General features: G+C 35.5%; 4 protein-coding genes across 6 annotated transcripts in view; 2 read left to right on the forward strand and 2 right to left on the reverse strand.

The window, feature by feature from the left end:
• Positions 1-3,146: 3,146 nt before the first annotated feature.
• On the reverse strand, positions 3,147-6,843 carry LOC127507776 (NACHT, LRR and PYD domains-containing protein 3). The gene is made up of 4 exons (XM_051885081.1): positions 6,618-6,843; positions 4,832-5,100; positions 4,534-4,578; positions 3,147-4,140 (listed from the first exon to the last, which is right to left on the reverse strand). The coding sequence occupies exons 2-4, from the start codon at positions 5,091-5,093 to the stop codon at positions 3,350-3,352; spliced, it is 1,098 nt and encodes a 365-aa protein (XP_051741041.1). The 5' UTR covers positions 5,094-5,100; positions 6,618-6,843; the 3' UTR covers positions 3,147-3,349.
• Positions 6,844-6,921: 78 nt separating this feature from the next.
• On the forward strand, positions 6,922-15,033 carry irak4 (interleukin-1 receptor-associated kinase 4). 2 transcript variants are annotated; one of them, XM_051885077.1, is made up of 11 exons: positions 6,922-7,161; positions 9,471-9,640; positions 10,082-10,258; positions 10,333-10,493; positions 10,660-10,724; positions 10,923-11,147; positions 11,798-11,984; positions 12,076-12,138; positions 12,216-12,374; positions 12,704-12,767; positions 14,610-15,033. In XM_051885077.1, the coding sequence occupies exons 1-10, from the start codon at positions 7,004-7,006 to the stop codon at positions 12,755-12,757; spliced, it is 1,419 nt and encodes a 472-aa protein (XP_051741037.1). In that variant the 5' UTR covers positions 6,922-7,003; the 3' UTR covers positions 12,758-12,767; positions 14,610-15,033. The 2 variants fall into 2 exon arrangements, with proteins under 2 accessions (XP_051741037.1, XP_051741036.1); XM_051885076.1 differs by having other exon boundaries at positions 6,923-7,161; positions 9,468-9,640.
• Positions 12,880-21,967, reverse strand: twf1a (twinfilin actin-binding protein 1a). The gene is made up of 9 exons (XM_051885078.1): positions 21,827-21,967; positions 20,331-20,408; positions 20,058-20,236; positions 18,388-18,483; positions 17,955-18,059; positions 16,692-16,817; positions 16,454-16,604; positions 14,681-14,802; positions 12,880-13,862 (listed from the first exon to the last, which is right to left on the reverse strand). The coding sequence occupies exons 1-9, from the start codon at positions 21,960-21,962 to the stop codon at positions 13,692-13,694; spliced, it is 1,164 nt and encodes a 387-aa protein (XP_051741038.1). The 5' UTR covers positions 21,963-21,967; the 3' UTR covers positions 12,880-13,691.
• A 531-nt stretch (positions 21,968-22,498) lies between these two features.
• Positions 22,499-25,942, forward strand: part of tmem117 (transmembrane protein 117) — a 35,916-nt gene continuing 32,472 nt past the window's right edge. Inside the window, exons 1-2 of one of the 2 annotated variants that reach the window (XM_051885074.1) lie at positions 22,499-22,754; positions 24,339-24,647. In XM_051885074.1, the coding sequence (XP_051741034.1) occupies positions 22,712-22,754; positions 24,339-24,647 (352 nt within the window). In that variant the 5' untranslated portion in view covers positions 22,499-22,711. The remainder of the gene's footprint in view (positions 22,755-24,338; positions 24,648-25,942) is intronic. The other variant, XM_051885075.1, reaches the window with a different exon arrangement.

The following is a 25,942-nucleotide window of genomic DNA, read 5'->3' on the forward strand; positions in this document are numbered from 1 at the left end:
ACTAAATGCATTTTAGTTGTCCAAAAGCAGTGCTGAAGTTCAACTAAAGTTGTATTAAATATACCTGTTTGTGCTAAAGTGCTAAACTATTCCAAGTATACTTAAGTACACTTGAAATATACTCTTGTATTTAAGTTTTGAAATGCAGAATTTACTCAGCATGAACTTCAAATGTATTTTGGTGACATTAGAATTGCAATTCAATTACATTGTAAGAGTGTTGAACATACATTAATATTATACTGATAAACTTTTAGTGATTTTAAAACATATTGCAATGGCATTCCAATTTTACTTGTAGTATGCTAATGGCATTATTATAGTGTGCTTCAAATAGACTACAATAAAGTAATCTTTAAGTTACAGCTTTAGAATTTGCCTTTTACAGACAGCCCCAGTATACCAGTAACTTACTTATCCAGTGAACATCAGTGAGACAATGGGAACAGATTTATATGTATATTGAATGCAGGAACCAGTACGGGCTGGAATCGAACCCAGGTCACGCGGGCCACTGTCGCACAAGAGCACTCGGCTTACCTGTTACGCCACCACACAGAAATAAACTACACTAAACTGGTGTTACTTTGTGTTCTCTATACTGTTACAAGTACAGCTATTAGCGCACAGACATTATTAATGACAACTATTAATGTAAGCAAAAATTATATGAGTTAAAAGACTGTGAATCGCCGACAAAATTAAGCTGTTGAAGAAATAAATCCATTAGACACAACATTAAATATCAAGAATGTTTTGCTTCCCTTTTAACTTACATGATCTGTCATTAACGCAACATAAAGCAATTGCATAAACCGGCACATTCGTTTTTATAGAGGGTATGCATCGACGTCGCATGCTCCTTCAGCTGGACTTAGTGGCAAAAGAACCTGCCGCATGACTGGATTTAATAGGGGAAACTGCGAATCGTGTTTCCTGACATTTATGTGCCTGATTTCGATGCCGGGGAAATACATAAATCAAATCTGCCAATGAAAGCCTTATATAACTACAATATGGTAGGTTTAAATCGGAGTGATCACTTATATTGATGTTATATATATCGTCATATCGTCCAGCCCTGAAACTTGTATAGTTTTTGTCAGTGTTTATTTAAAAACACCCAATTATGCAGAATATAAGATGGTAAATATTTAATTGATGAGTTGTCAACACAATATATAACAATACAATATATAGGGTATGAATTTACTGCAAAATCCAACATTTTGACACAAAATGATAACTGCAAATCCATTTTTCTCTGCCTGGAGTCCAGTTGTTATGTGAATTGCAGTGATCCCTTTGCTTCTTTTTTTCTGTAGCTTTCGGCAGTCTGTAAAAAATATACCTGTTTTCTGCGCTTTGCACAAAAAGAAAGTCTCATCAAAAAAATTATATAGCATTATCTAAAAATAATTTGATCATTCTCGGATTTGAAATACATGGGGAGACTTGTGTCTTTAGTTACAATGACTTTCTAGACTCTAAAGTTTCCTTCTGACAAATGGGCAAAATCTGCAATAGTGTGCACTCCAGCGAGTTTGGTTGTTTAGCAAAAGTACAGCAAAACCGATTGTTGGTGAGTGTGATGGCACTGGCTTTATGGTGTGTTCAAAACATATCAATCATTGTGGTTCAACCAATAGTAGGATGTTTGGGCAGGCAAATGGGTTAAAAAAGTTAATCAAAGTTGTCCTTAGAAAAAAGTTAAGGCCAACTTTGATGAAGGGTTTTGATCCGCTTCAAATGTTGACTATTTACAGACATACTGACATAAATATAATTAAACTTAATTTGCAGTTCTTCTTTATTGCACAATGCATATTTCTAAATATTAAGCCTAAAATGTGTTTATATCACTATTAGTAAGGATAGTATGATCACTATATAATTTGAATGCAAGATATATATACTTGTACTAAAGTATACTTGCAATAAGTCCACTTTAGCACAATCAAGCATACTTAAGTATATCTTTAGTTGGACCTCAAAACAAAAATACTTGTTCCAGTTTAGCAGACTTTAAGTATACCAATTTAGTAAAATTTACTAAAAGTACAATTGCAGGGTATTTATATTAAGTACATGCAAATGTAAATGCAATTGTAGTACACTTAGCATAAAATAAATGTATTTCAAATAGATTTTAGTATATTTATTTTTCACTAGGGAAGTCACACTGCATCTTATGCTAAAACTGATTTTCAGAGTTAAAAACTTTGTTTAAACAGCTGTCAACAAGTTCCTTACTTTGCTTTTCTGCAGCATCTCACAGCTGGCAGGAGATTCCTGTGGCTTCCCAGATCATCCTTGTACATACTCAGGTCGAGCTCATCCAGCACCTCCTCTGACATCAGCAGTACGTAAGCCATCAGTGAGCACATGGAAGACGAGAGCTCACTTTCTGGATATGATTTTAAGTATTTTTGTATTTCTGTATATAATGAACTATCATTGAGCTCCAGTAAGCAGTAGAACAGGTTGACTGAAGTTTCAGGTGACATGTCGTTAGGGAAATCTAATAGTTCTTTAATATGTCTGATTATTTTTGTGACGCTGTCTTTGCTGTCTTCAGTGTGTGTGAACAAGCCTCTGAGCAGTTTCTGATTGGATTCATGTGAAATGCCCAGCAGAAACCGTAAAAATAGGTCTAAATGTCCTTTCTGACTGTGAATTGCTTTCCAAACAGCCTTCTTTAGTAAAACATGTAAAGCAATATTTTTGTCTGCCTTGTCAATATGGTCAGGCCTGACCTCGTTTTCTGTTTTCCACTGAACAAACTGCAACCTGTTTTGTATCTCTTCACTGAAAAACTGCAGCTCATTTTGTGTTTCTTCAGTGAAAAACTGCAGCTCGTCCATGTTCTTGTTCAGGTAGCAGAGGAACACGTGCACTGCAGCGAGGAACTCTTGAACACTCAGATGCACGAAGCAGAAGACCTTCATCTCATGAAGTACAGCTTCTTGCTGAAAGATCTCAGTGAGCATTCCTGTGGACTCAAAGTCTTCTTCACTCACATCAATATCACATGCTCTCAGATCTTCCTCATAGAACACAATGTTTTCCTTCTTCAGCTGTTCAAACGCTAGCTTAGATAACTTCAAAATCAGTGTTTTATTGGAATCTAAAAGCTTGATCCGTTCTCTTTCTGTATTTCTCTCATGCTTCTGGCTCTTCATGTTCATCTGTATCAGCAGGAAGTGGATGTACATTTCAGTGAGTGTCGTGTTGATGTTCTCTGCATTGTTCCCAATGGGAATATCCTGAAGAACAGTGGCTGTGATCCAACAGAACACAGGAATGTGACACATGATGTAGAGACTACGAGATTTCTTAATGTGCGAGATCATTCTGGAGGCCTGAGTCTCATCTTTGATTCTCTTCTGAAATACTCCTCCTTCTGCTGGTCAGTGAATCCTCGCACCTCTGTGAACAACCCTACATATTTACGAGGAATCTGATTGGCTGCTGCTGGTCGTGATGTCACCCAGACAAGAGCTGATGGAAGCAGAGTCCCATTGACCAGACTTGTAAACAGTTCATCTACAGATGATCGCTCCTCAACACTCGTCACCATTCCACTATGAAAATCCAAAGTCAGTCGACTCTCATCCAGTCCATCAAAGATAAACGCAAGATTACGTTCATATATCTCACATATCTTTGATGTTTCCAGTTTCTTCAGTTCAGGATTAAATTTCAGTAGAAACTCATGCAGACTGATCTTTCTGTCTTTAATGCAGTTAATCCTTCGGAATGGAAGCAGGAAAACACAGTCTATATCCTGATTGGCTTCTCCTTCTGCCCAGTCCAGAATGAACTTGTGCACTGAGACCGTTTTTCCAATGCCAGCGATGCCTTTGGTCAGAACAATCTTTTTCTTCTTTTTGTTCTGAATAAAAACATCATTGCATTTGATTGAACTGTTCTGTGATTTACGAGGTTTAATGGCTTCATCAATCTTCATAATCTCATGTTCTTGATTGACTTCTTTATGATCCCCCTCCATAATGAAGAGTTCAGTGAAAACATCCTTGAGATGTGCTTCATTTTCCTTGTTACCCTCAAAAATGTGTTCTACTTTCTCCTTCATGTTCATTTTGTGAGTTTTCATGAATTCCTGCAGCCAGAAATCACCTGTTATGAAAAATATAAATAAACAGGAAAAGGTGTGAACAAAACAACACTAGAAAATTAAACACAAAGGTTGTGAGGCCGACAGAAATTTGCCTGTTGAATATGAAAGGTTGTATTTAACAGACTGACTATTTTGGAACTGAAGTCTGAAAGAAGAATATGGATTATTGAATTTTTAACAATGAAAATATGTGTGAAATGTTTTGAATCGAAATATTCACAGCTTAAATATACAACCATGTTGAATTTCAGACACTAAAAATGAAAGCTCTGAAAATACAATGCATTAAAATACAAGTACTGTTAATGCAATAGATTTTTTTAATTGGGGCAAATCAACATGTTTTTTTTTTTTGTTTGTTTTTGTTTCAAATGCATTTAAGGTTAATTCACCTTGTTTTCTTCTGCGTTTCTCAGCTGGCTCTGATGATATTTGCCCTGTGAAGAGAGAGAAAAGAATGAGACTTTATGTTCATCAAAGTATCCTGAAAAAGGCTCTACATCATGTTTCAACACTTCATTAAGCAGAACAACTAATACACTACTAACTAAATCAGCATATTAGAATGATTTCTGAATGATAAATGCAGCCTCAGTGAACATAAGAATCTTCTTTCAAAAAAAATATACGCTGAATAAATGTTTCTATGAATCTATGCTGCCTCTTGTTCTCTATTCTTTCCTTTATTACCTTCAGTGTAGCTGTTCTGTAACTCTTCAGCCAGCTGGTTCTGGTTCATCTTCCTCAGGATGTTCAGTGTGATCTTCACAGCTTCTTCTGCTCTAAAACGCTCCATCATTATATCCACTATAGCAGTGACATCAGCCTTCTCCAGTTTACCAGCTCCAACGGGTCCATCTTCTTTTAAGTAACTCTTAAATCTCTTCAGATCATCTTCTATCAGGTTATCTAGAGTATCATGAAGCAGCTTTTTTACAGATGCCATCGTCATTCATGAACTGTTGGAAAAGAGAAAAGTCTACTAATAGATGCACTTTTATAGCAGAGATGCAGGATGTGCAAATAAATGTGCGTAATGAAATGACACTGTGATCTGGGGGTATTCCAGAAAGCAGGTTATGTGACATACGTGGGTATGTTTAAGAGTAAGCAGATAACCTCAAAATCCGGTTCCAAAAACGAAGGTAACTTTCAGGGTATGTAACTAGCCATAGCAACATACTCTCTGAACAAATCTCCGGAGCAGCTCATGTTCCAGGGTTAGTTTGCTGAAGAGGTATTCAGATGTGTTATATTATTGTAACTAAATTTGTTATATAGTTACAGTTATATATAGCACTATTATAAAGCATGGTAATGTTTAAATGTTTATTATACACAATGTCCGCCATCACTGTGCCATTGTGTCTTTGATCATACCTCCTCGCCATTACTTCGTATTGTTTAGTTGAGTGTCATGCTAGAGAGATTGTGAGTGGTTATTTGGAGTTTGTGTTTGTAAGTGTGTCTGTGATTTTTGGATCGTTGATTATTCCTGTTTACTTGACCCACGTCTGTTTGACTGCGATTCTGGATTCTGATTTTTGCTTTGTTTGCTACAGACTTTTGTAAATTATTACCTGTAAATATTCTTGTATATACACTTTAGCCAAATCAAAGGATGTAGGGGGTTTGACGCCATTTTATTTTGTATATTTGTCTTTTCACATTGTTTTTGATTAGGGAGGTAGGTAAGTTTAACTTGTATTTTGGCCTTGTCTGCCCCTGACGCTAGACCCTCATTAAGAAATTATACATTTCTTTTCGGCATCTCTCTGGTAGTGAGACTTTTTTCTTCCTTCTCCTGTGACGGCTCACCCCTAGACGGTCATAACAGGGACTCTCCATAGGCGTAATGTTTTTTATACTGTACAAACTGTATATTCTCTCCCACTACACTTCTCCTACCCCTAACCCCTACCCATCACAGGAATAAAAAATTTTCTTTGAATTTCAAAAAAACACAGTTTAATATGTTTTTAAGCCATTTGATTTACGCGGACACAGAAAGTGACTCATAAACCATGTTTACCTTGTAATATCCATGTCATTATATACATTTGTGTCCTCATAAACCATATAGGCTATACAAGAACACACACACACACAATTTTATCTGATTACCTTAATTGCTAAAAATGAATAAATTCTTATGATCAAAATGAATCTGTATAATTAATAAAGGTTGTGATGTTGAATCAGTCTGTGCATTCATGAGTAGAGAATAGGAGGTAAAGATGAGTTTAGTGTCATAGACCTGAAGCTATATTTAATGTTTGACAAATGAAAAGGGGTCTGTAAGAGATACTGTAGAAATACAGTGTGACAATTGTTCAGCTCACAAAACATCTTTTATAAAACAGTTTTAAACATGATGTGATCTAGAAGCTGTCACTGTAAAGACTCAGAGCCTCGTTTCAGACGCGGAAAATTCAATTTAATATTGGTCAGTAACTTAAAATATTCACTAACTTACCTTGAATAATGACAGTATTTGCAGATGTTTCTGTCTCCTCCTCTGAAATATCACCCTGATCATCAAAAACACTGATCTTCCTTTCACTTCCGTGAAATGTTCTCATGAAGAACTGTGTGTAGTTCATCTATCTCTGAGGTAAAATCTCACTTTTTTATGTATAAAACTGATATCAGGTGATGAGTGGAGATCCATGTTTACACCGTTTATAGCTCGTATATCTCGTTTAGTTTCAGTTTAAAGCGGACGTTAAAGGAAGGGGAAATGACAACAGATCACGGAAGTTACTCAATCTCGGAAAACACAAGAAAAAAGCACTGAATGTGTGTGAACCCTTCAGGAGATCTGAGCGTGTTTATGAAGAATAAACTCGGATTCGGATCGGCATGTGTGACGTCACGCGGGACACACCGGTTCGGAAGCTCCGGTTCTCCACACTGAGAGCTTTATCTGACCTGCTGGACCCGCAGGACACCTGGAGGAGCGTCATGATGGACATCAGCAAACCCTCCGGAGAGCCCAGATACACACAGCTGCACATCAGGTACATCATCATCCACAGATCAGAGCTTTAAAGAGAATCTCTGGATGTTCACAATCAGATTGAATCAGTTTCCACACAATCAGACCTTCACAGCGATATGTGTAGAAAAAATAAATTAAACAGGATATTACAAAATCTAAAATGAAATAAAAGTGTTAAAGTATATTTATTAATATCTTGAAGTAGAAGTAGTAGTAGTTTAATTTAAATTTTAAATTATGTTTTGCCATTTTTTTGTTTCTATTTTTGTCAGTTTTACTTTTAACAATTTTACTACTTCAACTTTAACTAGTTATTTCCCCAATGCAACATCTCTAATGTAAAAAAAAAAAAAAAAAATCATATTTTGAAGTTTTTCATCTAATGTTTATATTTTACAGGTGCTAGTCATATAATTAGAATATCATCAAAAAGTTGATTTATTTCACTAATTCCATTCAAAAAGTGAAACTTGTATATTATATTCATTCATTACACACAGACTGATATATTTCAAATGTTTATTTCTTTTAATTTTGATGATTATAACTGACAACTAAGGAAAATCCCAAATTCAGTATCTCAGAAAATTAGAATATTGCTTAAGACCAATACAAAGAAAGGATTTTTAGAAATCTTGGCCAACTGAAAAGTATGAACATGAAAAGTATGAGCATGTACAGCACTCAATACTTAGTTGGGGCTCCTTTTGCCTGAATTACTGCAGCAATGCGGCGTGGCATGGAGTCGATCAGTCTGTGGCACTGCTCAGGTGTTATAAGAGCCCAGGTTGCTCTGATAGTGGCCTTCAGCTCTTCTGCATTGTTGGGTCTGGCATAATCGCATCTTCCTCTTCACAATACCCCATAGATTTTCTATGGGGTTAAGCTCAGGCGAGTTTGCTGGCCAATTAAGAACAGGGATACCATGGTCCTTAAACCAGGTACTGGTAGCTTTGGCACTGTGTGCAGGTGCCAAGTCCTGTTGGAAAATGAAATCTGCATCTCCATTAAGTTGGTCAGCAGCAGGAAGCATGAAGTGCTCTAAAACTTCCTGGTATACGGCTGCGTTGACCTTGGACCTCAGAAAACACAGTGGACCAACACCATCACTGACTGTGGAAACTTTACACTGGACCTCAAGCAACGTGGATTGTGTGCCTCTCCTCTCTTCCTCCAGACTCTGGGACCCTGATTTCCAAAGGAAATGCAAAATTTACTTTCATTAGAGAACATAACTTTGGACCACTCAGCAGCAGTCCAGTCCTTTTTGTCTTTAGCCCAGGCGAGGCGCTTCTGACGCTGTCTGTTGTTCAAGAGTGGCTTGACACAAGGAATGCGACAGCTGAAACCCATGTCTTGCATACGTCTGTGCGTAGTGGTTCTTGAAGCACTGACTCCAGCTGCAGTCCACTCTTTGCGAATCTCCCCCACATTTTTGAATGGGTTTTGTTTCACAATCCTCTCCAGGGTGCGGTTATCCCTATTGCTTGTACACTTTTTTCTACCACATCTTTTCCTTCCCTTCGCCTCTCTATTAATGTGCTTGGACACAGAGCTCTGTGAACAGCCAGCCTCTTTTGCAATGACCTTTTATGTCTTGCCCTCCTTGTGCAAGGTGTCAATGGTCATCTTTTGGACAACTGTCAAGTCAGCAGTCTTCCCCATGATTGTGTAGCCTACAGAACTAGACTGAGAGACCATTTAAAGGCCTTTGCAGGTGTTTTGAGTTAATTAGCTGATTAGAGTGTGGCACCAGGTGTCTTCAATATTGAACCTTTTCACAATATTCTAATTTTCCGAGATACTGAATTTGGTATTTTCCTTAGTTGTCAGTTATAATCATCAAAATTAAAAGAAATAAACATTTGAAATATATCAGTCTGTGTGTAATGAATGAATATAATATACAAGTTTCACTTTTTGAATGGAATTAGTGAAATAAATCAACTTTTTGATGATATTCTAATTATATGACCAGCACCTGTATACTCCCAGTTTCACAGAAAAGGCTTAAACTAATCCCAGACTAAAATGCACGTTTGAGCTGTTTGAACTGAAAGAATATCTTAAAATACGTCAGTGTCATTGTTTTGTCTTAAGATTCACATCAGTAATGGTTTGTTCTAAGTTTATAAAAGCTACTTAAATGTCCTAATTGAACTAAGACCTAAAAGACTGTGAAACCAGGCCATTATATTTTATTTCAGCGTAATTTCATTTACTGGCAGTGTTCGCCTCTTTAAAACTCACCACTACAGTAGTGGAGTGTTTCAGACGGTTGCTAAGATATTCAGTATGGTTGCTATGGGTGGCGTCTGATTTCAGGAGGTTTGAAGCAGCAGTTCTCCAGGGAAAGAGTCCTACGATGGAGATGCTGTTCGACTGGGGAACCACAAACTGTACTGTTGGAGATCTGGTTGAGATTCTGATCCGACACCAGCTGTTCGCCGCCGTCAGTGTCCTGCTGCCAGACGACGAGATCTGCCACACTAAAGCAGGTATTCCCTGAGAATCTCAGGATACGTCTACATTGTTCTGGATATGTTTGAAAACTGTGTTTATGTTTCAAAATGCACTCCATCAACACTAGCATTTCAAGCGTTCTCCAAAAGTTTCTCGTCCACACTGAAACATCAGAAAATGATGCTTTTTAAAATGTATCTGTAGATGTATTAAAGTCAGCATGAAACTGAACGAGTGAGTGAAATGCTTCTCAGACAAGAACAAATGTAGGGTGGGGCTTGATTTTGTCTGTGGGGAATTGATTGGATGGTTGTGATTTGCTATTGGTGGATCTTATTTGAGTGACAGGTTGCCCCGCCCTCATCATCAGAAAAGAGGAGAGATGTGGCAAGAGGGAGGAGAAGATAATCTGATTCATTAAAAAAAATAATGATGTGCAGCGATCAATCATTTATAATAATCACTCTTGAAATCAGGCTCATCCGGGGTGTCCGTCTGCGCACCATGGCATGAAGAAGAGCTTCGTCCGTCTGCGGCCTGCATGCAGGAATGCGTCCGTCCCGAGGTCACTAAACCCGTTCAGCAGGAGACGCGTGTGATGGAGCCGGACAGCAGCACCGGACCGGAGGAAAACACATGGAGCAGCTCTGAAGGTCTTTATATAACCATCCACTTCATCAATTCAGTCATCCGTTACCCATCAGCCCCTAAAACCTCTCTTACCCAGGTTTCCACACGTTCTCTCACCGCGAGCTGACGGCCATCACGGGGGACTGGGACGATCGGCCGCTGTCGGACGGAGGCTGTCGTCTGGGCGCCGGCGGGTTCGGCGTCGTGTTCAGAGGCCGGATGGGCGACACATACGTAGCTGTGAAAAAGCTCAATCCTGTGAGTTTGAGCTCAGCAGTGAAATACCACTAAACTATAAAATCAACATGTTTCGTGTGTTTGCAAACCATTTTACTGCATTTGAATGAAAGTAGACAGTAAATATGATCTAAACAAACTTAAAAAGTGTCTGTCAGCACATAATGTCATGTTTGTTATGTTCTAGATGGACGACGGATCACCTGAAGACCTCAAGACTCAGTTTAACCAAGAGATTCAAACTCTCAGGAGGTACAAATACATTTAAAGATAATTACATGACATGCATTTTATAATTACTTTATAAAAATAACTATGGATCGAATATATGAAGGTTATCTATATAATTTTACTATATATAGAATATTATATATAGTATGAAATCTATAAATAGCCAAACGTTATATATATATATAGGAGATTTATATGAGCGTCTCTCTCTTCACACAGTCTGAAACATGAGAATCTGGTGAAGATGGTGGGTTTTTCCAGCGACGGGCAGCATCTGTGTTTGGTGTACGCGTTCATGCCCAATGGATCTCTGCTGGACCGGCTGGCGTGTTCGGATGGCAGTTCTTCTCTCTCGTGGCAGAGCAGATGTTCGATCAGCGCAGGAACCGCTCGAGGTCTGCAGTACCTGCACCAGAACAACCACATCCATCGAGATGTCAAGAGGCGAGTGTCACACATTTTACAAGCTGTTTGGTTTTGTACGTTTGGTTTGTAACTTCAAAGAACTGCTCCGGAAACGTTTTGATGTGACCTGGTTTCTGTTTTAGACACAAACATGTTCCATAAACAAAAGTATTTTTAGTAAGTTGTCAAAAACATTTCAACAGATTGTTTTAAAATGTAAACAAAGGTTGCAGTTCAGTTTGATTTTGGTGTCTGGGTAAAATTTAATATAGATAAAGAATGGAACAATTAAGATGTTTTTGAATGAGTCTCTTCTGCTCACAAAGGCTGCTTTTATTTGATCAAAAATACAGTAAAAATTCAGAAATATTATTATAATTTAAATCAGCTGTTTTCTATGTGAATATATAGTAAAGTGTAATTTATTCCTGTGATCAAAGCTGAATTTTCAGCATCATTACTCCAGTCTTCAGTGTCACATGATCCTTCAGAAATCATTCTAATATGATGATTTGCTGCTCAAGAAACATTTACGATTTTTGATCAAATAAATGCAGCTTTGATGAGCAGAAGACACTCTTTCTCAAACACTAAGTGTATTTGACCTCATCATGTTCAATAATGTTTGAATCCAGAGTAATTCACAAATTTATAAAACAACCATCCACGTTATTTCATCCGTTCAACAGCGGGAACATCTTGTTGGACGAAGGCTTAGTTGCGAAGATCTCAGACTTCGGTTTGACGCGAGCTTCATCCAAACAGTCGTGCTCGACAGTCATGACGGGGAGGATTGTGGGAACTACGGCATACATGGCGCAGGAGGCCCTGAGAGGAGAGATCACTCCTAAATCAGACATCTTCAGCTTCGGCGTGGTACGTTCATCACAGTAGGCATGAAAGAGAAGTCTTTTCTTCTATATTGTGACGTATCTGAGTGAAATTATGTTTTGTGTTTATTGTGCAGGTGTTGCTGGAGATTTTGTCTGGTCTTCCTCCGGTGGATGAAAGCCGTGATCCCAAACTACTGGTGTGTGAACGTTCAGTCAGATCTTCTCAAACTCTCTACGTCTGTGTGTCCGTCTCAATCATCTGTGTGTGTTTCAGATGGAGATGAAGGATGAGATCGATGATGAGGAGGTCTCTCTGGAGGAGTTCATTGATAGTAAGATGGAGGGATGGCAGATGGAGGAGGTGGAGAGGATGTATGACCTGGCGTCTCAGTGTCTCTGTGAGAAGAAAAACAAAAGACCCCCAATCACACAGGTGTGTGTGTGTGTGTTAATGTGTTTTCATGGACAATTCAATCACTTGCTAGACATTTGCATCAGTTTAATTAGAGAATTAGTGATTGAAATGTGTATTTATTTGGTTTTATTCTAAATGAATTGCTTAAAATGTATATTTACTAATGTTAACTAATGGTAACACTTTCCAATAAGGTCTTGTTTTTTTAAAAGTGTTTATCAAACCATAAGTGTATTCAAATTTTGGAATTCGAAAGCTGTTTTTGCTGTTAAATTTTGATGCTTATGTAAATGTATAATATATTTAAATATGTAATTTAGTATTATTAATATTTTTTTAATTGTCAGGTTCTCTCTGAGCTGGAAGATCTTCATCACAAACATTCCCAGAGCTCTGGATGAGCCGTTCGGGGTAAATCAATATTTATAGTTTAATCCTGTATTGAAATTTAGTCACAAAACGGTCATTTAACATGATCCTGAGTGTCTGTGTGAATCTCTCCTGTGTAATAAAGGACAGTCCATTCAATGATTTAAATACTTTATTTTTTCTCTAAAAAACAAGTATTTCAGGCGTCTGAACACAGACAGGCTACATGTGAAACGTAAGAGCGGCTGCGTCACAGTACGCACGTTAAACAGTGGTTTGCCAAATGACAGTAGATACTCAACATGACCTGCGTTAGTTTTGACCCCCGATGACCCCTTGACCTAGCAGTGAATTAATTCCCGTCTTCCCTTTTTAGATACTGTGAACGTAATAATTGGCCATGTGTCCTGATGTGGCTTCATCGTAATGGAATGGAGACGATTGGGAATACAAAATACAAAAAACATGTTGAAACTAAACAGCATTTGCATAGAAAAATGAGCATCCAAAACACAATCATATCAAAAAATGGCATAAAAAAGGACATGTGCGAACCAGTGTCCGATCCATCAGATGTGAACTGTGATTAACATATGAAAAATAAAAAATAGAAAAATAAAACAATGTAACAAAATAAGACTCAATTAAAGGAATGGCGAATGTTCAGGAACGGGGACGTCTTTTCGCTTCATGCTTCAGCAGTAACTGCAGTTGTGAGTTTGGCACAGTTTAAAATCACAAAAGCCTTTCTGAATTTCATTTATCATGTTAAAATAATTCTATTTGTTCGTTTTAATATGAAACTCGCTCTTAAATCGAAGCACACCTCAAAAAACGACCCACAGAGGCATTTGTGTTTTCGTGCATAGTTCGCCGCATCGCTTTCTGCAGGAAATCACGGAAAGTAAACGCTCGACAGCTTTGTGTCCTACAGACGTGGCCTCTTGGGTTTCTGCTGATGTTGGGTTAATCGTCGGCGTCCTCGCCGTCTCCACGTCCTCGCGTGATCCTGCGATCGCCTCTCCGGCCGGGCGGCCCACGCGGTTTGGCGAAGGCCTGCTTGTGCGCGTGCTGCTTGGGATGAACCTCGTCGTACAGGAAATCAGCCGTCAGCTCGTCGCCGTTATCGATCTCCAACTGCAGGGAAAAACACACTGATCATTTCATTTCAGATTAAAATGATTTTAGGATAATTAAATTTTATATATAATTTTAAATAATAAACGTTAACTATTTTTATATCTAATAAATAAATAATTTGGTCACACTTTACAGTAAGATTTAATTTGATAAACATGAACTAACAATAATTTTAAATATAAAAAGAAACATAAAAATCAAAAGTTATATCTGTTAATATTATTTATTGAACCTGAGCTGAAAGAAGTAACAATGAACAGCAGTATTTTATTAACTAACATTAACAAACTTATTTAACCCAGAATATTCACGTCCCGAACAGAACGAACCAAACCAAAACAAAACTGCCAGAAATAAGCCATATGAACCAAAATAAATAAATTAAACATTTATATGAAGTTTGTTTAGAATTATAAATAATAAATAAATAAAATGATACAATTTTTTATATTATTTATTTTTTATAATGTATATAATTACAGTGTACCACAGAACTGCTGTAAACTATTTTTGCTTTTGTTTTTAAATGAAACATTATGATGGAGTTTGTTTAGAATTAGAAATAAATAAATAAATACAATTTTAGAAAGAAATAATTAAAATAAAGTAAGAAAATTATATATTAAAAATACTTTGATAAAAATACTTTATTTTTATTCCTATTTTAATTTTTAACAGTGTATATTTCCAAGGAACTACAGAACTGCTGTAAACTATTTTTGCTCTTGTTTTTTCACACTGCAGACTGTATGAAGAGCTGAACGTTTCTATTCCTCTATTCACATCCTCAATGGAAGGAGTAAATCCAAACTGACCTTCTTCTCCACCTCCATCTGGAGTTTGTTCTCCACCATCTCCAGCAGCGGATTCTTACAGCTGGAGTAAAGCATCCGCTCACGGATCCCACAGCTGTATCCCGGCATGGAGTAAATGAACACTGACACAAACCAGAGCAGAAGGAGGAAATCATGTCATTTCACTGATGGTCAAACATGAGTCTACAGCAGTAGCCAAAAGAGACGTCCGGCCTCGGAAAACTGACTTTATTCAAATATTATTAAAAATGCATTAAAGATGTAGTCATATTGCATAGTTGTGCTCAGAGTCGATTGTTTTATTTGTGATAATAATGCAATGATACATGCCGAATTAAAGTATTAATAACTGATTATGTGTGCTTTTTTTTGCATAGTCATATAAAACCTGTAGTTTGCCTTTTTTTTTTTGCCAAATATTTTTTGTAAGAAATAAAATTTAGTGTTTTGTTTTTCGTTCATATTTAAAATATTAAATATTTTCCTCATATTTTGATGGTTTAATCAAACTTGCGGGGTCATTAACAACAAACATCCCCTCTGAACTTCACCTTCAGCCACTACTGTATATAGTGCAAAATATATTCCCTATATTACATATGCATTATATTTTTACTTTACCTGTGTTCATTATTTAATGTATGTTTGAGTAAATCTGTCATGAAAACACGTTTACATCACAGCCACCGTTTACATGTTTATAATTCAACAAAGAATTTGAGTAAAAACATAATTAAAAAGTTAATGTAAAACTGCTCTGTATAATTTAAATGTTTATATTTTTATTTGACTGTTGATTCAATACATTTCATTAATTGATTATTAAATAAACTTTTTTTTTCAGTATCGGCTCAAAAACAGCAGAAAACGGCTCTGGAAAGCCGAAAGAATGATAACTATAACAATAATTATAAAGATAACTATAACAACTACTATAATGATAACTATGAAGATAACTAAAACAATAACGATAACTATAACATTAACTATAAAGATAACTATACCAATAACTATAACGATAACTCTAACAATAACAATAAAGATAGCTATAACGATTACTGTAACTAAAGTGATAACTATATAGGTACCTATAACAATAACCATAACGATAACTAACAATAACTATAAAGATAACTAACGATAACTATAACAATTATGATAACTATAAAATGGTATCTATAATAACAATAACTATAACGACAACTATAAAAATAACTATAACGATAACTATATAGATAACTATAACTAAAACGATAGCTATAATGTTAACTATAACTATAACGATAACCATAACTAAAATGGTAACTATAACTATAACGATAACTATAAAAATAACTATAACGATAACTATATAGATAACTATAACTAAAACGATAGCTATAATGTTAACTATAACAATAACTATAATGATAACTATGAAGATAACTAACTAAAATGGTAACTATATCAATAACTATAGCAATATCTATAACGATAACTATATTATCGTCTACATCAACATAAGATATTGTTCTGTTTATTATAAGGAGGTGCTGCAGTTTTATCGTCTGTCATTTTAAATTCTCGAGGATGGATTCTGATTGGCTTTCAAAGTTTTTATCGTTCATCAGCTGGAAAAAAAAAATCTTTCTAAAACGATTCCAACTTTGCTATTCTTTTACATTTAAAACGATTTTTAGAACGACATCTTTATTGTTACAGTTATCGTCCGTGGTGTGAACGGGCCTTATTTAATTTCACACTCAAACGATGATCAAACGTGACTGAAAGTACCTGCAGACTCCAGATAGTCGCCCTCGTGTGAGTGTTTAAAGCGGAAGAAGTGATACCGCGCCGCGTCTTTGGGGATCCTCTTGGGTAAATCTTTCACCTCCGTAGCGTCCGTGTTCGACAACATGATCAACTCCTTCTCAAAATTGATGATCTTTGGAGATAAAATGACGGATATCAACCACAAAAACTCTCTCTTTACTGTCCAATGAACTGCTGAATGAACGTGTACGTCTCTCACCAGCTGAACATAGTTGAGCTTTTTCTCCTTGAAGTGTTGTAACGCGGTTACGGCCTCTCCGTCCAGAGGGAACGCCACACCCTGAAGGGTCTGCTTAGTAGTGTTCACATGAATATCTGTATGGACCTGCACACACACACACACACACACACACAGCGACTGATTAATAATATTTATTCACATTTTTGCATTTGTCCAAAGCGACTTACATTGCAAGGACGATCAGGTTCATATGGCCTCTTTATCTTTCGATTCATGTCACTGATTTATTTTCAGGCATCATCTGTTCTGAACTCTGCTGTAAATTATATAAATTAAACATTTAGATGCCATTTCTTTAGAATTAGAAATAATAAATAAATAAAAATAAAAAACTAAAATAAAATCAAATTATACATAAAATTATAAAAATATACTATATTGTTTCCTAATTTAGTTTTTAATAGTGTTTATTTCCAAGGTACCACGGAACAATTTTTTTACACACTGCAGATGAGTCAAAATGAAGATGTGGTCATTTATTCAGTGCTGTCAGCTCTTATTTTAAACCTGCAAGTGGGCTTTTTAAGGAAATTGAAACCTCTTCTTCCTGTTTGCACTGTATTCTGCTCTGATTGGCTGGTTTTAGGAATGGGGCTGGCCAGAGTGTTTCACTACATGTCCTTATATAGTTGTGAGTTTAGGACTGATAATTCCCACTCAGAATCACATGACCAACTCTATTATCATCAGTATAAACAAGAGTCGCTCACTCACAAAAAACAGGACAACATTTTAAAAATGTATTTTAAAAGAGCCTAACAAATATTTACCATGGTATCAACCATAGTTATTTCAGTAACTACTAGCAAAAAGAGAGATTATATTCCCTTTATTACATATGCATTATATTTTTACTTAACCTGTCTTCATTATTTAATGTATGTTTGAGTAAATCTGTCATTTTTATTACAGCCAGCATTTAAATGTTTATATTTCAATAACGAATTAGAATACAAACATAATTATATCATTAAAAAGTTGATGTAAAAACATATTTATGTGTAATTTATTTATTTGAGTGTTGATTATTAAATTACTTTGATTAATTGATTATTAAAGAAACTCTATTTTTGGTTTTGGCTCAAAGATAGCAGAAAAAAAATCAGTTCACCATTCATTAACTAATGCAAACAGATACAGCGTCACTACGGTCAGCCAACCGTGCTGAGAATTCTGGGCCGAGAACGGTGTGAGTGTGTGTGTGTGAGTGTGTGTTTGTACCTCACTAAGTTTAATCTGTCGTAGCTCCTCCTCGGCTGCCGTCAGTGGCAGAGGGGCCGACTGAGCCGTGACGTGTTTCTTGTATCCGCTGAGAGAAACATCATCCTGCCACACAGACAAACACACTTTATACAAGCAGATGATATTCTTAAAATGCTTCTTGAGCAGCAACTCATCATATTAGAATGATTTCTGAAGGATCATGTGACACTGAAGACTGGACTAATGATGCTGAAAATTCAGCTTTGATCACAGGAATAAATTACACTTTACATAGAAAACAGCTGTTTTACATTGTAATAATATTTCAGATTTTTTACTGTATTTTTGATCAAATAAATGCAGTCTTGGTGAGCAGAAGAGACCCCAGACTTTTGACCGGTAGTGCATGTCTCAACTGCTTCATTTCATGTCCGCACTGAACTTCACAAACCTTTACAGTGCCGAATATCTCATCTTTAATGTGTCCGAGGCCGAACTCCTTCTTCAGCGTGGCTCTGGTGGCGGCGTACAGCATTTTGTGCCGCACCTGTTAGAAAAAGAGATGACAAACAGACTGTGATAAGAGTTTAATACGAAAACCAACTCAAGCACAAACAGACTGTCAGTCGCACGACACACTCGCAGCTGTGATCGGAGCCAAAACACTGCCATCTGGAGACTGATGGGATGATGGATGACAAACTAAAACATGGAGGATTAAAGGCGACTGACTATCACTGGCTACTACGTGATGAAGAGTAAACCTTACCAGAGAAATACAGTCGTTTTAACTTAAAAAGAACTAACCCAGACCCCTTTAAGAGAACAAAAATCTGTGAAAAACAGTGTGCTCAGATCTCACTGTGGTCAACAATACAATATTTTATAATAATACTAATAACAACTATTAAACAACTGAAAAATAAATAATTCATAACAAAATTTATATTTATAATGAATAATATTATTTCATAATTATTATTAATATAAGTGATAAAATAATATTCAGTATAAATCTAATAAATGGATATTTATAATGAATAATAATAATAATAATGTAATAATTATTCATTTGAATATAATTTATGATTAATAAATACTAATTATTAAATGACTGATAAATAAATAATAACTAAATAAATATTTATGATGAATAATATTATTTTATAATAATAATAATTATTATAATAATTATTTTGGATTCTTATAAATATAAATATTTATAATAATATATTTTATAATTAACAAATATAAAATATAATTATTAAATAACTGATAAATAAATAACTAAATGAATATTTATGATGAATAATATTATTTTACTATTATTATTATTAATATAAATTATAAAATAATATCCATCTATACTAAATTATGGTAATATTTAAAATGAATACTACTACTACTACTAATAATAATAATAGTAATAATAAGAAGAATTTAAATTATTTTTAATATAAATATTATTAAATATTTATAATAGTATATTTTATCATTAAATGTAATATAATAATTATTAAATAATTTATAAATAAATAAATTATTAATAACAAAATGACTATAAAGAATATTATTTAATAATTAATCATAATAATCATAAATATTAGTTATTAATTAATTATATATTTAGTTATTAATTATTTATGTATCATTTATTTAATAATTATTATTATTTTATATTAATTAATCATAAATAATAAAGATATAAATATTCAATATTTATAAGAATTACAAATAATTCTTATAATAATAATAAATTAAATATATAAAAACTACTAAGAATAGTACAAAGTAATAGCAGAAGTCTGTTTCAACATCTGGTTTCAGATCAGTTTGACTGTTTCCATTATAACTGGAAGGATCAGCATGTAGGCCTAAATAAGTGAAGCAGGTTCCAGATCAGTGTTTATCAGCTCGACACACAGACATCAGTTTATCGTCTCCGTCGTGCCTGGACACGTATGAGAATGTGGGTAAGAATGTTCAGTCGTAGCTGAACCGCCTAAAGATCACAGGAGAACCTTTTCATGTCCTCCAGTTCTGCTGCTTTAAAGAACCAAAACACTGATCTGAAGAACCTGTGACAAAACATCAAGACCTTCATTCATAGTGATCTCTTACGGGCGAGTGGTCAGGTGACCAGGCGATGAAGATCCACTCGTGTCCCAGACTGTTGGTGGAGTCGAGGCGGAACAGGATGTAGCAGGGCAACTCTTTATCCAGCACAGGAAGTAGAAGGCGGTCGTAGTCTTCCTCCCAGCCGCCAGCCGCTGCTTTGGTGAGGCCCAAAACCAGCTCCTCTGAAACCACATCAATAACTCATACTGCGCACTGACTTCTGTCTCTATGAATTTTTAAGTTACAGCTATTAGAGTGTTTATGATTATTAGATACCATTTTCAATCACGATCTTCAGGAGTCTGTACTGTCCGTTCCTGGCATTGCCAAAAACATCCTTGACCTCTTCAGCCGCTGGAAGACAAGAGGACAAACACGTGAACTACACGCAAACACTCGGAAACACACACACACGTAGAATACTGTTTATTGATATTATTTTGATGACTGCAGAAACACTGTCAATGAAATAAAGGAAAATGTTGCATGAAAACAAACACACTGACAATCTTTATTAGTCAGAAATCTGACTTGAAGATTTTGGTTCAAATTTATATTAATATCTAAAGGAACATGTAGGATGTGACTGATCATTATTTCATATAAGCTGCATATTTAATAATAATAATAGTGATGATGATGATTGAGTGATTGAGATATACTATTATAGTTTATTTTTATATGATATCTTAGTCATAATTATGATTTAATATGCCATGATTTTAACTTTTTGTCACAATTATGACTTCTTATGTCATAATTTCGATAAATATGACTTAGCATGTCATCATTTCAGCTTTTTATGACAATTTCTACTTTTTATCTCATAATTGACTTATGTCATAATTTTGACAATTAATGAATTATTACTTTTTTTATGACATCATTTCGACTTTCGTCTCCTAGTTTAGTACGCCCTAATTTCAACTTTTCATCTCATAAAATATGGCTACTATTTCATAATTTTGACTTGTTGTCACAATTTCGACTATTCATCTCATTAATATGACTTAGTATGACATGATTCTGCCTTTTTATATCATAATTATAACTTTGAATGTCATAATTTCAGCTTTTTATGTCATAATTATAACTTTTATGCCATTATTTTGACTTTTTATCTTATAATTAACTTTTTGTAATAATTTTGGCTTCATCTCATAACTGACTCATGTCGTAATTTTGGCTGTTTATGTCATAATTTCGACTTTTCATCTCATAAATATGACTTACTATGTCATAATTTCGACTTTTTGTCACAGTTCCGACTATTCATCTCATAAATATGACTTAGTATGACATAATTCCGCCTTTTTTTGTCATAATTACGATTTATGTAATAATTTCAATAAAAATTACTTAGTATGTCATAATTTCGCCTTTGTATGTCATAACTATGATTTACAAAAGCATGTTTTATTTCTTTATGTGGCGGAATGGGTTTCTATAGATGATCATATATATCACAGTATGGTGATAATATAGGCTGCATATGGAGCGCGAGCGCGCGCGCTGAAGGCGTTGCCCGTGCGCTCGTGATCACTGAAGCACAACTCTGCCCGTCTCTGAACACTGATACGATAAATAAATTATCAAGATGGTTTTATTCGTAAAGGTGAGATCTGAGTGAAACCACTGCTGACAGACGCGGTTTATTCACATTTTCATTGATTTTTCTGAATGAATCTCGCCGCTAAGTGAGTCTATCGCCGCTCGTGCACTGTCATCATACAGATTCAGATGTATAAATCATAAGAATATCTCACTCTTACCCTGAATACCCGTTTGATGAGACATTATTTCACTCGGCGGAGGATGTTTGGAGACTCTCAATCCCGGAAGAAGGAAGCGGAGCAGCGGTGACGTCACGTGTCTCTGTCGCGTCAACCCTCCCTCCGCACTGCGCATGCGCGGACATGATTTGTAAAATTCGTTATTTTATAATTTTTCTCTTAATACTTCTGTGTATATGACTATTTCGTTTTGTTCTCGTATCCTTGTATTCCATAACATTTGTATACAAATATTTAAATAAAGCATAAAAAAAATAAAAATAAATAAAATACTACAGTAAAGTAAGTCATTATTATTATTGCTGAGGAAAAAAAAATATTATATTATTTTTTTATATAATTATTAAATAAAAAATAATAATAATAAAAATGCGATTAGCACCAAAGCAAATGATTTTTGCATTGTAAATTCAAAATAAGAAAACTGCACACATTTATTGTCACCTTTATTTATATAGCGCGTTTTACATATTCACTGTAAAATATTAATTGAGATAATAATATTATTGAGAACAATATTAGTTATATTAATTTCGAATTATTTTTAATTATTATTAAATAAAAAGAAACAACAGTAATAAAAAAATAGATTTACACAACAAATACAGCTGTTAAATAAATAAATAAATACAAATATCAATCCTAACAGAGAGAGACACAGAAAGAGAGAAAGAGAGAGGGAGGGAGAGAGGGAGGTCTGTCTCCATGTTGTGATGATTGTGATGTTTTGCTTCTCCTTCTGTAATCGCATGTGGCGCGCGGACGCGTTGAATGAGGCGCGTGAAATCAGACGCGTTGAATGAGCGGCGCGCGGAGGATTATCATCATCATCATCATCACTGATGTCGGGAGACAAACACTGATATGGCGATGGGTTCTGAATCCGAGTCTCCCCACGACTGTCTGCGTAAGACTCTTTACATGTGTTATCATCTGTGTTTGTGTGGCGCTCTTGGAACATGCTGGAATACTGTGCTTTGATCCGGACGCACGTGCTGCTTTTGATCGAGCCGAGAGTTTAATGAGCTGCTCCCATTAACAGCCATCCACAAACATCCGCTCACGCGCCTACTGCTTTATTCATTACATTATATTCTGTGCACGCGTCATGCAGTGATATCATACGTGTGTATTTGTTGCTGAGATTGATTTGTTTTGACATGTGATTTTTTAAGGGAAGGGTTTCAGCGTTGCACAAGAAGCCATGAGTGTAAACATAACCAATGCACACACACATACTTAACAAATTACATAGATAGATAGATAGATAGATAGATAGATTGCATTGATGGATATGTTTGTATTTATATTATGTGTGTTTTTGCTCTTGTTTGTTCTTTATTTCCTTACAGAAGCCTATCTATCTATTTATCAGTTGAGATATATATATATATATATATATATATATATATATATATATATATATATATATATAATGAAATATTTATTTATATAGACATTTTTATTTATATCCCTTTACAAAACCATCCACACTATATGGGTGATTTCAGGTGTAAATATGTATGTGGGGACATTTGGTGAAAACATGGATATTTGGACACACAGGCTAAATGAGTCCAGCAGCACATGGTTTCCGAGCAGCTGGTTATTCCAGAACTCTTGCGTCATCATCACATATGCTCATGTCAGATATTTTGAGCCACTGATGGGAATGTTAGAGCGTTTGTGTGACATGTCTGTCTATCTGTCTGTCTGTCTGAATGTCTGTCTGTCTGAATGTCTGTCTGTTTGTATGTATGTTTGTCTGTCTGTATGTTTCTCTGAATGTCTGCCTGAATGTCTGTCTGTATGTTTGTCTGTCTGTCTGTCTGTCTGAATGTCTGTCTGTCTGTATGTATGTTTGTCTGTCTGTCTGTCTGTCTGTCTGTCTGTCTGTCTGTATGTTTGTCTGTCTGTATGTCTGTCTGTCTGTCTGTATGTTTGTCTGTCTGTATGTCTGTCTGAATGTCTGTTTGTCTGTCTGTATGTTTCTCTGAATGTCTGCCTGAATGTCTGTCTGTATGTTTGTCTGTCTGTCTGTCTGTATGTTTGTCTGAATGTTTGTCTGTCTGAATGTTTGTCTGTCTGTATGTTTGTCTGAATGTCTGCCTGAATGTCTGTCTGTCTGTCTGTCTGAATGTTTTTATGAAATTCATCCAGTCATGTTTATTGTTTTGGACTGGCACTTGTGAAGACTGTGATTCAGACAGTATAAATTATTATTTCATCCAAAAATCAAAATCATTTACTCACCCAAACCTGACGTTCTTTCCTCAGTGGAACACAAAAAGAGATGATTCGCTGAATGTTCACACTTCTTTACTTTGCAAGTAAAACTCTAAAAAAGCGCCATAAAAATATCATAAAGTGTCTCTTGTTCTGTTTCATGGCACAAAAGAAAGTAATACTTGTTTGTAAGTAATGGTTCACTGCTGATTTACAGTATGAATCTCAGGCCTTTAGATTTAAATATCTGTCTGGTGTCTTTCAGGTGGACGATGTCTGGGCTTCCTCAGGCGGATGGAGATTAACTCCCGCTTCCGCTATTATTTCCAGCACCCGTGGTCCCGTCTGGTCGTGGCCTACCTGGTCACCTTCTTCAACTTCCTGGTCTTTGCAGAGGACCCAGTGTCGCACAGCCAGACAGAAGCGCATATGATCGTAGTGGGAAACTGCTTCTCATTCGTGGTGAATAAATATCCCGGAGGAGGCTGGAACGTCCTCAAAGTCCTGATGTGGATCCTCGCCATCATCACGGGCCTCATCGCCGGGAAGTTTGTGTTTCATCGACGCTTGTTTGGTACGTCTGTGATTTAATTTCTTTTGATATGCTGAAGTAAATTTCTATTCTATTCTGAATTTATCCTGCCTTTTTAATTATTTATTTATTTATTTATTATTGGGGTAAAAGTATGACCTGGATGTTTTCATAAAATTCATCTCATTTTGATTCTGTATCCTGAAATTACTTTTTTTTTTTAAATCATGGTAGTATGCCAATCAGAATCCTTCCTGCTTTAAAGATCTCGAACATTTAAAGCGACAGACGACAAAACTGCAGCACGCTTATAATAAACAGAATTGTTACAGTTATCGGTGTAGTATTCTTTATAGTTATCGTTCTTGGTGTGAACTGGCTTTCACATGGACTTGTGTGCGTGTGTGTGTGTGTGTAACGGGCCGATTGAGAGTGTTTTGTGTTTTCAGAGCTCCTGTGTGATAAATGATGCATCTCATCTTCAATCTGAACATGCCTGCATGAATCTCATTAATAATAAACATCCAGACGTTAGATAATAACAGCCGTCTGAGTCCTCGAGAAGTTTTTGTACATTTTAAGTCAACATGAAATCAAAATTGACCTTGTTTACTTTGTAAGTACACATTAGCATTGGCTCTTTTTCATGCATTAAAATGTTTAAGTGATAAACAGCAATATATACCTGCGTATATTTTTACTGTGTGTTGGTATATTAGTGCATATGCATGAAATCATCCTTCTGTTCATTTAGTGTGTTTGTTCATTGATCGCTGTGATTTTTAATTGGGCCCAAATGGAATCAACACACTTTTGTTGTATTTTCTGTGCAGGGTTTTGGGTTTGATTTAATTTGTTGAACTAAACATGGTAAAGTGTGTTAAATGATTTATTAAATTAATTTAAATGAGCTCAAAACATTAAATGAGTGCAGTGTAGAACAGCCCATGCAATTATGCAGAAATCAGGGAATGTTCTGTGGAGATTCAGATGTGGATGAAAAAATAATTAACAGCATAGAAGTAAAACAGGAGGGATTTCAAAGAAAACGATGTAATCACGTCTGAATCGAATGAACTTGATGCTTGTTGACAGTGTGTGATAAATGTTGTTCTATGAGCCTTCAGACCTCATATATAGATGTCGAATTAATATACGATATAAATTGGACTATATAACAAACACAGACTGAATCTCATTGCTGAAGTGTGCTGATGATGTTCAGGTGTTTGTAGGCATCAGTAGATGGCAGCATTGAGTCAATGAACACATCCACTGCTCTGAGATCAGTATATACCTTTAGCATCCCCAAAAGTATTTGTTCTTGCACTTATAAA

The sequence above is a fragment of the Ctenopharyngodon idella genome, chromosome 24 (assembly GCF_019924925.1).
Source record: "Ctenopharyngodon idella isolate HZGC_01 chromosome 24, HZGC01, whole genome shotgun sequence".
NCBI lineage: Eukaryota > Metazoa > Chordata > Actinopteri > Cypriniformes > Xenocyprididae > Ctenopharyngodon > Ctenopharyngodon idella.

Bases quoted from the DNA above. Each gene is read 5' to 3' on its own strand.
- LOC127507776 (XM_051885081.1), bottom strand. From the start codon at position 5,093: ATGACGATGGCATCTGTAAAAAAGCTGCTTCATGATACTCTAGATAAC. The intron at 4,579-4,831 runs GTAATAAAGGAA...CTCTCTTCACAG, and splicing joins ACAGAACAGCTACACTGAAG to GGCAAATATCATCAGAGCCA. The intron at 4,141-4,533 runs GTGAATTAACCT...TTTTCATAACAG, and splicing joins GAAACGCAGAAGAAAACAAG to GTGATTTCTGGCTGCAGGAA.
- irak4 (XM_051885076.1), top strand. From the start codon at position 7,004: ATGTGTGACGTCACGCGGGACACACCGGTTCGGAAGCTCCGGTTCTCC. The intron at 9,641-10,081 runs GTATTCCCTGAG...TCTTGAAATCAG, and splicing joins GATCTGCCACACTAAAGCAG to GCTCATCCGGGGTGTCCGTC. The intron at 10,725-10,922 runs GTACAAATACAT...CTCTTCACACAG, and splicing joins GAGATTCAAACTCTCAGGAG to TCTGAAACATGAGAATCTGG.
- twf1a (XM_051885078.1), bottom strand. From the start codon at position 21,962: ATGCGCAGTGCGGAGGGAGGGTTGACGCGACAGAGACACGTGACGTCA. The intron at 16,818-17,954 runs GTACAAACACAC...GTGTGTGTGCAG, and splicing joins GACAGATTAAACTTAGTGAG to GTCCATACAGATATTCATGT. The intron at 16,605-16,691 runs GTGAGAGACGTA...TTATCTCCAAAG, and splicing joins AGCTCAACTATGTTCAGCTG to ATCATCAATTTTGAGAAGGA.